Source organism: Urocitellus parryii, chromosome 11, assembly GCF_045843805.1.
Source record: "Urocitellus parryii isolate mUroPar1 chromosome 11, mUroPar1.hap1, whole genome shotgun sequence".
In the NCBI taxonomy this organism is placed as follows: Eukaryota; Metazoa; Chordata; class Mammalia; order Rodentia; family Sciuridae; genus Urocitellus; species Urocitellus parryii.
Genome location: NC_135541.1, coordinates 18,619,230 through 18,631,272, shown reverse-complemented (window position 1 = coordinate 18,631,272; position 12,043 = coordinate 18,619,230). Strand labels below are relative to the sequence as shown.

The 12,043-nt window shown below is 62.1% G+C and overlaps 1 protein-coding gene across 1 annotated transcript in view; it reads left to right on the top strand.

The window, feature by feature from the left end:
- The window catches only part of Sdc3 (syndecan 3), a 34,420-nt gene extending 22,582 nt beyond the window's left edge, over positions 1-11,838 (top strand). The window contains exons 2-5 of the mRNA XM_026391744.2: positions 3,229-3,346; positions 4,735-5,348; positions 7,072-7,363; positions 8,125-11,838. Of these exons, the coding sequence (XP_026247529.2) occupies positions 3,229-3,346; positions 4,735-5,348; positions 7,072-7,363; positions 8,125-8,291 (1,191 nt within the window). The 3' untranslated portion in view covers positions 8,292-11,838. The remainder of the gene's footprint in view (positions 1-3,228; positions 3,347-4,734; positions 5,349-7,071; positions 7,364-8,124) is intronic.
- The last annotated feature ends 205 nt before the right edge of the window (positions 11,839-12,043 follow it).

Below are 12,043 nucleotides of genomic sequence, written 5' to 3'. Positions count from 1 at the left end.
GTAACAGTTGTCATGTCGATGGCTACTGAGCCAGGGATGAATAGTATCTAGGTGAGAGCTACCTGAGCGGAGGCGATGGATTCGCAGGAGGCTTGAGGCTTGTCTGAGCCTCAGAACTGTGTGGCACCCCCGCCCCGCCCTGTCTCCCTGTGCCTGAGCCTGTGTGCACCCAAGGGCACGCGGCCACTCTGCGTTTCTGTGGCTGCCTTTAGGTGAGTGTGTGTCAGGCTGTGTCAGGCCATCTCCCTGTGGCTCTGCTGTGTCATTTCCAGGGTCTGTGTGGCTCTGGAAGGTGTCTGGGGGGTGTCTTTGTTCTGCAGGTTTCTGGAGACCTGGTGTGTGGCACTGGTCACTGAGGAATCTCGGGGACTCCTCGTCTGGGCTCCCACCTTTACTCCCATCGTAGGATCCCTCCTCCCAGACCTCTTAGAATCCCTCCTCGGGGCTGGAGACGTGGCTCAAGCGGTAGCGCGCTGGCCTGGCATGCGTGCGGCCCGGGTTCCATCCTCAGCACCACATACAAACAAAGATGTTGTGTCCGCCGAGAACTAGAAAATAAATATTAAAAATTCTCTCTCTCTCTAAAAAAAAAAGAATCCCTCCTCCAGCTCATGGCCTCCCGGTCACTCCCTGGCCTGCCTGGAAGGATGGACAGACAGTGGGGACTGCCCTGTCCAGGAGCAGGAGCCTGAGTCCTGTCCCTGCTCATTCCCCGTTCTGCATGTGACTTCAGGCTGAACTGCAGGGACAGGAGCAGTCTCCACAGGACTCCCGCGTGTGGAGCTGGAGGTGGGGGCCTGCTGGCTCCATCAGCCTGGGTCTGGGGATTTGTTCCTCTGGGCAGAAGTGGGAGCTGGCTGCTCTGGGCTCCTGGAATCTCTACAAAGGGGGAAGACCAGCAATTAGTCACGGGAGCAATTACACTAATTGTCCCACTCCATGACTCACTGGTAGAAAGTAAATACTGATTAATTCATTACCTCGAGATGCGTCTGGGGTGTGCATGGTGAGGGGCATCTCCTGGCTCCCTGCCTGGCTGGGCTCGGTGGGGCTCTGGTGCAGGTGGTCGAGTCAGGGGTGGGAAGCCAGGATGGAGAGGCTCCCCGGGCTCCGCGTGCGCTGCAGGGCTGTGTGGTGCCAGGCCCAGCCCCTCCTGCCCACACACCTTCATGGCTCCCACTGCCAGCCAAACATTGCAGATGCACAGGCACTGCCTGAGGGCCACTGGCCCTGGGTTCAGCTTTCACCATATTTTGATGTGCGATCGGGATAAAAAATCACTAATTTCTAAGAGAAAGTTGCCCATCAGGCACTGGAGACCTTGGAGGCTGGGCATCCACTGTCTTTCCAGCCTCAGCTCCAGCCCCAACCTGCCCTTCCCCTGCCCAGTGAACCTGTCACCTCTTCTAACTCCAATTCCATCCTTAACAAATGTGTCCTGAAACCCTCTCAGGCCAGGCCCCTTGCCAAACCAGACAGCACCGCTGTCTTCACCAAGTTTAGCACAGCCCCTGAGACGCCCCAAGCAAACACAGCTCACGGTGGATCTGAGCTGTGAATCGGGAGCCCAGGATGCTCCGGAAGCTCAAGTAGGAGGGCTCCTCAGAGCCACCTGGGAGCCGGGGATGGTGGGGCGTGCCTGTAACCGAAGCGGCTTGGGAGGCTGAGACAGGATGGCAAGTTCAAGGCCAGCCTCAACCATTTAGCAAGATCTTCAGCAACTTAGCAAGACCCTGCCTCAAAATATGGGTGTGGCTCAGAACGTCCCTGGGTTCAATCCTCAGTACTGCAAAAAAAAAAAAGAAAAGAAAAGAAAAAAAAGAAAGCCCCAGTCGGAGGACAAGGGGGTGGAAGGGAGAGTGTCGTGAGGGGAGGGAACAGCAGCAGCGAAGGAGGCAGACCTGGCCTAGTGCAGGAGCAGGCGGGGGGGGGGGGGGGGGACGCCGGTGAGACTGAGGGCTGGCGGGCCGGCTCCCGGGCACCAGCTGCACTGCCCACCTTGGAGCTTTGCTTCCTTCCTCCTGTGGACAGGCCTCTCTCTCTCTTATTCTGAAGTGCAGAAGACTCACATGCCCTGCCCTTCATGTCCAGGCACCAGGAGTTCATCTCAGTCTCTTGTGAAAGCTCCCAGGGCTGGGGCAGGGCCTCCGAGCCAGGGCACCCCCTGCCCGCCCATCTTAGAGGGTCTGCTCACTGCCTCTGAGGCTCTGGCTCCAAGCCCAGGGCCACAGGGGCTGGGGAAGAGTTGATCTCGCAGGAGTCAGGCCCCAGGCGCTGGACCCTCGGAGAAGCCCCTCCCACCGCCTGAGCCCCAGAGGTGGGCCCCGAGATCGCAGGCGTTGGGCCAGGGCAGGGAGCTAACTTCCTGTCTTGGGAAGACTCAGGGCCAGGGCTGGAGCTGGTCCCCCCTCTCCCTGCCTCCTCCCCCATCAAGGCCATTGCTCCCCAACACCCTGACACCCCTGTCTCTGTCCCTGCTCATTCCCTGTTCTGCATGTGACTTCAGGCTGCTCGCTGAACTGCAGGGACAGGAGCAGTCTCCACAGGACTCCAGCGTGTGGAGCTGTAGGTGGGGGCCTGCTGGCTCTGAGAATTAGAGATGCCACTTAGCGTCCCAAGCAGAAGATGGATCTCTAGATCTCATCCCCTGCTCTCGGTGGCCTGGGACAGCTAGGCCTTAGTCCCCACTTGTGCCTTGGGCTGATGCCCTTGGCACCTGGGGCCTTTTCTGTGGCCAGCACCTGTGAGGGGCTTCTGCTGCTGCCCAGGGACCAGCTGGGCCTGTGCCAAGCCCTGCTGCCCGAGGGGTGCACGTGGTGCTGCTTAACCCCAGCGCAGTGTGCCCTCAGCTGGGTGAGGCAGGTGCTCTTTGTGTCTTTTACAAGTGGGTAAACTGAGGCACGAGGGGCTAGAGAACTTGCCCACGGTCCCACAGTTCGTAGATGATGGAGCCAGGACTGAGATCCAGCACTGCCGGCTCTAAACCTGTTCTGACATTCAGGGGTTCCATTCAGGGGGAAGAGAGCATCCAGGGGTCCCTGTTGGTGGCCATCAGGCAGGAGATGGGGCTCTGCCCTGCCCCTGAGCAAATGGGAAGCGGTCATCAGTAGGCCTCAGCTCTCTGTTGCCCAGGAGATGTCCCTCAGCTCTCCACCATGCCGTGGTCCCTCTGGGTGTGTCCGGGCTGCTGGCCTGGGGTGCTGACCGGTGCTTGTCTCCGTCCTCCAGGCTCAGCGCTGGCGCAGTGAGAACTTCGAGAGGCCCGTGGACCTGGAGGGTTCTGGGGACGATGACTCCTTCCCGGACGATGAACTGGACGACCTCTACTCAGGGTCAGGCTCAGGCTGTAAGTACCTCCCCTGAGTCCCTGCCTGTCCCATCCCCAGGAGCCTGCTCCGTGGGTCCTCCTGTCGTGTGGAGGTCATGCGGGGCTGTCTGGTGGACCCGAAGGAGAAGGGCAGAGGATCCTCCCCAGAGGGCGCCCGGCTTCGGCCCTCCCTGGTCTCAGGGGCCTCTGCGTGTGCTGCTGGGGTCTCTCTGCAGCCCTGCAGACCCTGCCCTCCAGCCCATGTCAGGAAGCACTCCTCAGTGGCCCTGTTCATGACCCTGTTCCAACCACCTGAAGGGATTCAGCCCCTCCTCTGTGGCCCTGGCACGTCCTCGGCGCGGATGGTCTGATCGGCCCACACTGGGCCACGTGGTCCTCTTGGATCCAAACAGCTGTGTCCAAGGGTCGGGCTGGGGCAGGTTGAAGAAGGGCTGGTCAGACAGTGGGTTGCAGGCCCTGCCCTCGGGCAGGCGAGCTGTGAGATTGGGCAGGTCCTTCCCAGTCACCCCTGATCAGCCAGCCACACACCCTCATCAGCGCCTCCTGGGGCGTCCGAGGGTCACCTGTAAATGGCAAGAAATACACCGTCTTCCCCCGGCTCCAGGAGGGGGGTCTGGCAGAGGAGGAGCTCTGGAAATGACCTGAAGAGGGGGCTGGGATCAGCCAGAGAGGGGCGCGGTGTGGACGAGATGGGATGGGGTCCGTGCTGTGGACCGGCTGCCACGGCCGGGCCTCTGGGCCTCTCTGGAGCTGTTCCTTTAAGACTCTTCCATGTTAACCTCAAACCAAACCCAGCCCCTTGCCTGGTGGCTCAGCCCGTTCTGGGCTCTCCCTGGCTCCTGCCTTCTCTGCCTGCTGCGTCCGCCCCCCTGGGAGCCCCCTGTGGTCCTGCTCTTCCTGCTCCCCACCCCGCTTGCTCCTTCGTCTCACTTCCTTCCTGTTCCTTCACTTATCCACCCTGGTTCAGCCCCATGGTGCAGACAGACTCCCACAGGAGGCCTCCTTTGCCCCATGCCTGGGTCCTCTGGGCCCCCTGAGGTGCCCGCTGGTGAGCTTGGGCTGGGCTTGTGCCCGGGAGTGTAGCTTTTCCCAGGTGCCTCTTCTCTCTTGAGTCCTCAGGGAGATTTGCAGCCAGTAGGTCTCCGCTGCCCCCGCCCGGCCTCGACCTGATGAAGCCCGGGGCCGGGTTTGCTGGACAGTAGGGAAGTTCCGGCCAGGCGGAGAGAACTTGGGCAGGCTCAGCCACCCGTGGCCAGGCCGGCCTTCACCTTTCCCTCGAGTTTTCCTGGGGAAATCGGGCAAAGCGGGGGTTGGGAGTCCCCATCCTGGTGGCGAGGCTGACCTGGGTCCTCTGGCCTCTCACGGTGGCCCAGCTCCCTAGCTCTCTCCCTCTCCCTCCCCCTCAGACTTCGAGCAGGAGTCGGGCCTGGAGACGGCCATGCGGTTCAGCCCCGACGTGGCCCTGGCTGTGTCCACCACGCCTGCTGTGCTGCCCACCACGGACATCCAGCCTGTGGGCACCCCGTTTGAAGAGCTCCCCTCCGAGAGCCCCACCCCAGAGCCTGTCACCAGCCCTCCAGTGGTGACAGAGGCCCCAGAGGAGCCCAGCCAGAGAGCTACCACCATCTCCACCACCACGGCCGCCACCGCTGCCGCCACCACAGGGGCCCCCACGGTGGCCACGGTGCCCGCCACTGAGGCCACCGCGGCCCCCAGCATCCCTGCAGCATCCCCGGCCACGGCCACCACTGCTCTTGTGAGGACCACCGGCATCCGGAGGCTGCCGCCTCTCCCACTGGCCACAGCCGCCACAGCCCAGGCCACCTCTCCAGCAGTGCCCTCCCCCCCCACCACGGTGGCCGACTTAGACACCGAGGCCCCGACACCCAGGCTGGTCACCACAGCTACCTCCCGGCCAGGAGCCCTTCCGAGGCCGGCTACCACCCAGGAGCCTGATGTGACTGAGAGGAGCACCCTGCCCCTGGGGACCACTGCCCCTGGACCCACAGAGTGGGCTCAGGTGAGGACCTGGGAGAGGACCGGGCATGATGGGGCTGGGCAGGGTGAGGGCGGTACAACAGGGCCAGAGGATCAAGGCTGGGCACAAGGGACAGGATGGGACGGAGGTGGAGCTCGATGGCCTAGAGAGGGACAGGAAGCCGGGGTGGGGGTTGGGCCCTGATGCTGGGACAGGACTCCCCGGGGGAGGGCCTGGGCCTGGGTGTGGGTGAGGGGGCTGGGCCTGGTGTCCTGGTTGAGAGCGGCGACTCAGGAGCCTGGCAGCCTGGCCCTGAAACCTCTGCTGCAGCTCTTTAGGGTGAGACCTCAGGCTGGGCACTGATCCTATTTGCTTATTTGTGAAAAGGGAAAAAAAAAACAAAAAACAAACAAACAAAAAACCCGGAAGACCTCTCAGTGCTGTGAGGTTGAACTTCCTGATGTAGCTGGAGCGGTCACACCGTCTGGCGAGGGGGAGCCATCGATGCTCAGCTCTTGCCACGTCTCTGGAAGGCATCGGGTCACGGCTGTGGTTGGCCTGAGGGGGCTTAGGCTTCCTGTGGAGGGGCCTCGGGGTCTCACTGTTGTCTCCTGCAGCTCGGCACGGGCACTGCTGGGAAGGCCAAGCTGCTTTCCAAGGCAGGATTTAGCCTGCAGGGAGTAGGCTCCTGAGGCCAGGCAGTGTCCAGGCCAGGCCCTGTATGGGCATGCGTCTGGGGTGTCAGGAAGCGGGTCAGGGCTGGAGGGAGAAGGATGTGGGATGGACAGGTAGCCAGGAACGGGGAGCTGTGGTCTGGTCCATGGTGGGTGCCCCAGGCAAGGGGCATGTGGTGCCATGCAGCGCCATGCGGCGGCACTGGAGAGGCACAGAGCCCTGTGCAGCTGGCCTCGTAGACAGGCACCCGAGGGCTGTGGAGCTGCCCTTAAGTCAGGGCAGTTGCTCAGGACAGCCCCATCACGACACGGGCTTCTCTCTTGGCTCCTCCAAGCAGCTGGGGCAGCCGGGTGGGAAGGGGGGGCCACACAGGGCTGAGCCCAGGCTGCAGCAGGTGTGGCTCTGCGCCTGGCCTCTCCCTGCAGGCCCTGGGCCCGCCCTTGCCCACCAGCCCCGCAGCCCCGCCCTGAGGGCTCCACACCCCCACTCTGGTCTCATGGCTTGTGGCTCTGGTCTTGCTCCACGTGGAGGGACCATCAGGATTGTAGTCACTGGGCTGGATCCCTGGACATCGGTCCCCCAGGGGCATCACGTGCTGCATGTTGTGCTCTGGACCGGCCTCCAGACTAATGGACTGACCCTGCCCCAGGCCCAGTTCATACGCCTGCACTGGCAGTCCCCATGCCGCTTCTCAACAGGAATCCCCCAAGGATTGTTACCAAAGCTGCTGGAGGGGAAGTGATGGAGACAGGATAGGGACAGGATGTGGCCAGACCGAGAATAGAGGCAGCATTGTAGAGTGATTAGAAACACAGACTTAGGGGCTGGATAGATCTAGATTTTAGTTCTGCTCCTATGACTTATCAGCTGTGTGTTCTTGAGCAAGTTACTTAACTTCTCTGAGCATGTCTCCTGCACTATAAATTGGTGGTCATCATCCTCCTTTCATGAGGACGAGGCTTTGCATACAAAGCAGAGTGAATACTTAGGCTTGGCCCACTGGGGCAGTGGAGTGGTGGCCTTCTGTGTGTGACTGACTGCCAGGAGGTGGCTGGCCTTGGCTCCTGGGCTCATGCCACCCTCTCTGCAGACCCCAACTCCAGAATCCTTCCCGACTACCATCCGGGATGAGCCAGAGGTGCCAGTGAGCGGTGGCCCCAGCGGGGACTTTGAGCTGCCGGAAGAAGAGACCACACAACCAGACACAGCCAATGAGGTGGTGGCTGTGGGAGGGGCGGCGGCCAAGCCGTCACCTCCACCAGGGACACTGCCCAAGGGTGCCCGCCCAGGCCCCGGCCTCCTGGACAATGCCATCGACTCGGGCAGTTCTGCTGCTCAGCTGCCGCAGAAGAGCATCCTGGAGCGGAAGGAGGTGCTCGTAGGTGAGGCCCGGCTCTGCCCAGGGCGGGGTGGGGGCAGCTGAATGGCCTCAGGGTGCCTCTGGGAACCAAGAGGGGGCGCCAGGGCCTGGTTTCCTAGGAGCCGCTAGGAAGTGAGAGCTGGGACTCCACCCCAGGGCCTGCCCCGGCTTCTCCCGACCTCCCTCCTTCCCAGAGTCTGACCCTGGCTTTATTCCACTTCCAGCACCTTCCTCAGCACCCTGTGACCCCTCTTTGGACTCTGACTTTGACCCCCACTTTCCCGGGTCACACTGGTCAGCCCTGTGGGCCCTCACTTCCTGAGCACCCATCCCTGCCCCACCTTGTCCTTCCCCCACTCCTGTGCTGGCCACGTCTGCTGCAGGGTCCTGGCTCCCACTGAGGACTGGTGTGGCCCCAGGCCTCCTCTCCTCCTCTGGAGCCCGGGCCGTCAGGGTGTCAGGTCAGTGCTGTGACGGCGAAGGGCCAGAGTTTAGTTGGCACTTGAGTTTTTTCTTCCCTGGAGCTTGAAAGTCTTGGAGCATCTTCGGATGGGTGGCACCTGGTCCTCCTCCAGAGGGCTGGAGGAAAGGATCAGAGTGTCAGGCAGCTGGAACGGGTGACCGTGGAGCCATGCTGGGACCGACTCCAGCTTCACTCCGACTCTGAGAGCAGACTCAGGACTCCCAGCCCCCCCCCCCCCACACACACACCCTGTCCCCTGCTTGGGGTCCTCTACCTCACCTCCTGCCTCTGAGCCTCGACTTTGCCCTTTTCTTCCACAGCCGTGATTGTGGGCGGGGTCGTGGGTGCCCTCTTCGCTGCCTTCTTGGTCACGCTGCTCATCTACCGCATGAAGAAGAAGGATGAAGGCAGCTACACGCTAGAGGAGCCCAAGCAGGCGAGCGTCACCTACCAGAAGCCTGACAAGCAGGAGGAATTCTATGCCTAGCGGAGCCACAGTGCCTCCTTGCTGCCTCGACACCACCCCTCTGCCCAGTCCCCGGCTAGCCCCACCAGCCCAGGCCTGGAACTGGGCCCAGCAGGGAGCCTGGCCCCAGTTCTCCTTTGCCCTCCTTCTCGAGGCCCGCCCAGGCTGCCAGCCTCACACAGATCATCCCTGAGGAGCAGGGGTGGTTGCTGTCTGCCCCAGACTGTGCCCTTACGAGCTCATCTCTTGTCCCCCCACCAGCCTGAGGCTTCAGGACCTTATGTCAGATGGACAGGAGGAAGGAAGCTCCTGATTGGCTGGTGGAATAAGGAGAAGGGGTGGGGCTTGAGATGGGCACCTGGCCCTGCAGGGCTGGCTGAGGTCTCCTTTTGTGGGCAGAGAGGCCCTCCAGGCTGGCTTTCAGGACCAACAGGTGGCAGACTCTGCCCTTGAAACAATCTAGACACGGCAACCTCTTGCTCCTGTCCCAGGGCCTCTCTCTGCCTAGGTGAGAGGGTGCCCTTTGTCACCAGCCTGTTTTGTCCTCACCTCTCTGGGGTTGTGGGACCACTCTCCCCTCCCCCTGCCCAGCGCCTGTGCCCAAAGCTTCACCTCTTTCTGGGTCTTCCCCCGAGGAAACAGCTTCCAGAGAGCATGAGAGCAGCCATTGGTGAGAGGATGCTGCTGCACGCCACTCCTGGGGGAACACCACAGACATCGTTGCCCACACTCTTCCACACATTGTCATGTGGCCACAGTGACAAGGTCATATATGATCCTGACCTCCCCACCAATCAAGACGTGTTGCAAAAGCAGACATTCTTCCAAAGATGTTTATCTTCACCCATTGCTGAAACACCCCCGACACTACGGTCAGGCGAGTGGCTAGTCCCGATCACCCGAGTGGTGACGTGTGGCCTCCTCTCTCTTTTATGCCTCCCCCACACACAAACCCTGACACCACACATGTCGTCTCCAGCTTCTGGGCGCACTGGGGAAGGTGGAGTCAAGCTGGAACAATCAGCCCATATTGGGTCCCCGCCTCGCCCCGTCACACTCAGTCTCACCCCTTGGCACTGCACCAGCCATGTCACCTCCGTCCCGCCCTGTGCCAGACCTGGTCCCACATGGACTCAGCCTCACCCACATCCCTGTGCGCATGCTGGAGGGAGACAGGGCGTTGGTCTTTCCTGGATTCAGTGGTGGGGGGCACTGGAAAAAGCCCTCCCAGGGCCTTGTACCTGAGCCGGGCCTGGCCTCACCCCCACCCCTCCACCTCCAGCCCAAAAGGGCGGCTGGGGCCAGCCGCCACCACCCGGAGCTCTGGGGCTTCTCCAAGGCTGAAGAAAGAAGGGCTTGGTTCCTGGAGTTTGGCCCCAGACTGTGGAGGGTTCTTGGGTCCTGGAAAGTCCTGGGTGGGGAGGGGACATGTGGCATGGCTTCTGCTCTCCCCAAATCCTTTACTTGCTCTGAGCTAGGGGGCAACTCTGCCTCCCAGGACACAAGTCTCCAAAGTGCCTGTGAGGGTGGGCCCTCCGCCCAGGCCCTCTGCTTCCTCTGCCCTTGACCTACCAGGCCATCCTCACCCACCCACCCAGGGCCCTCCCTGGGGACCTGCTTGGAGTCCTACTAGTTGTGGCTTCAGCCGGAAGCAGCCCAGGCAGGTGCCCCCGACTCCGAGGGCAGAGATTTGGGGGAGTAGAGCAGGTGACTGGGGTGGTGGTGCCATCACAGGTCCCAAGCCACCTTTTTGGTTACCCTTGAAAGATGGGCCCTTTGTTAGGAGTTTGAAGTGTACGGTCACCAGTCTTTGGGGGAGGGAGCGCCCGGCCAGGGCTCTGGGAGCCCAGGGATGTAGTGTGAGTTGTCATGGGCTGGTGCTCCCACCCCCACCCCTCGCCCACAACCCAGACTCCAGTCAGACACCCACCTCAGTTTTATTTCTGTTCCCTTTTCAAGACTCCCTGGCAGCAGACTTTTGCAGGGTGAGGGCAGGCGTGCCTGAGGCAGTGAGGGTGAGGGTCCCAGGGGCCACTGCAGCCTGTCTTTCCCGGGGTCCTGGTTTCAGGCTGAGCTCCATCTTGCAGACCAAAAGGCAGCCTAGACAGGGCCCAGACTTTGAGGAAGGGACAGGTGGGGAAGGAATCCTGGCCCACGAGGCCTGGCAAGCAGGGACAGGCTGCTGGGCCTCAGTTGTCCTGCAGGGAAAGGCAGGGCACGGGGGCAAAGAGGACCATGAGTCCCAGCCTCGTTCCACCTGCTTCCCGGTGGGCTGCTGTCTTGGGGACAGCAGTTCTGGTGAGAGGCCTGGGTGGGCTGAGACTGAGGACTGAGTGTGAGGAGACAGGGCCTGGGCAGCCCAGGGGACGCTGGCACTGAGCGGAGACTCGGCAGTGGCCACAGCCTCTGCATCAGGCTGGCGCCCTGGTGGGGTGGCCCTGCCAGCCCTTCCTGAGGGCTGGCTCAGGGCGGCGGGCTGGGCCTCGTGTCCTGGCCCCTGTTCTCTGTGTCCTCAGCACTTGAGAGGAGGGCGAGAGCGGGCAGCTCCACGAGGACTCGGTGCCAGGTGGAGCTGGAGCTCTCAGTGCAATGTGGGCACAGGGTCCTGGCCCGGCCCAGGTATGGTGCGGTACACGTGGGGCCTGCCAAGTGGGTCCACAGAACCCCAGTGCTCCTGGAAGGGTATCCTGGCATTTCCCGGAAGCACAGCACATTCCAAATGAGAGGGAGCTTGTGTGGTTCGAGCTCTTGTGAGGCAGGCTGGGGCCAGAGGATGGGCGGTGGGCCCCCCTCGGCTGTGTCTGTCCAGGGGTCCCGGGTTGCTGGAGACGGGGCAGGGCAGGGCAGGCCTGTGGCAGGGCCTCGGGTGCTTGGCCAGACCCCCTGGGCTTGGCAAAGCCTGTCCATCAGGCCTCCAGGCTGGAGCCCTGGGCCCCAGGGAGTGGACCCAACTTGTCCTCCAGGGCAGGAGTGGCCTCCGTGGCTCTCCTGGCTCTTTTGACTACACAACCCTGGACTTGCTCCCCGGGACTCCCGCCTGTAAATAGAAGCCCCCAAACTGTACAGATTTCAGAGACGCTGAGACGGGGCCCTGGGAATCACCACTGAGGGCCGATGGTCCCAGCATCCCCCAGGTGCCCACCTGGCACCTCTGGGCACCTGGCCCCAGCGTGGCAATGCATGTAAATATTTTTCGTAGGCAGTGTGGCTCCAGAGAGCCACCTGAAGACAGTGTCCCCTCCCCTCTGGTGAGCCCTTTCTCCTGTACAGAGCCCTCCCGGATCCCGGCCTGCGGTGGGCGGGGGACTGTCCTTCCCACCCCAGGCCTTCCCTGCCCTTTCCCTCCCCCGTAACCTGTGATTAACCCTACCCGTCCTGAGTCATGGCCAAAACTTTCGATAAGGAGAATCAGAAGGAAGACCGTGGACGAGGAGACCGAGGCACTGCCCGCGGCGGGCGCGCGCCTGTCCAGCCTTGGGAAGGAACTGGTTTGTTTTTGTTTTCTCGTTTGATTTTTTCTTGGTTTATTTTTTAACATTTCCCGTGCTGTGCCCATTTATAAGAGGAAATAAAATTAAGCTGAAACGATGCCCTGTGGCCAGAGTGAGGTGAATCTGGAGGTCTCGGGGCCTCGGCCACCCGAGCGGGAGCCCACAGCCCCTGTGGGGACCATTATGGTAAAAGCCGCCCGCGGTGGAGAGCCTCCGGAGACCGAGGAGGCCGTGTGGGGAGGCCAGGGCTGGCTGCGGTTGGCGGGGCAGCTGGGGCGGCAG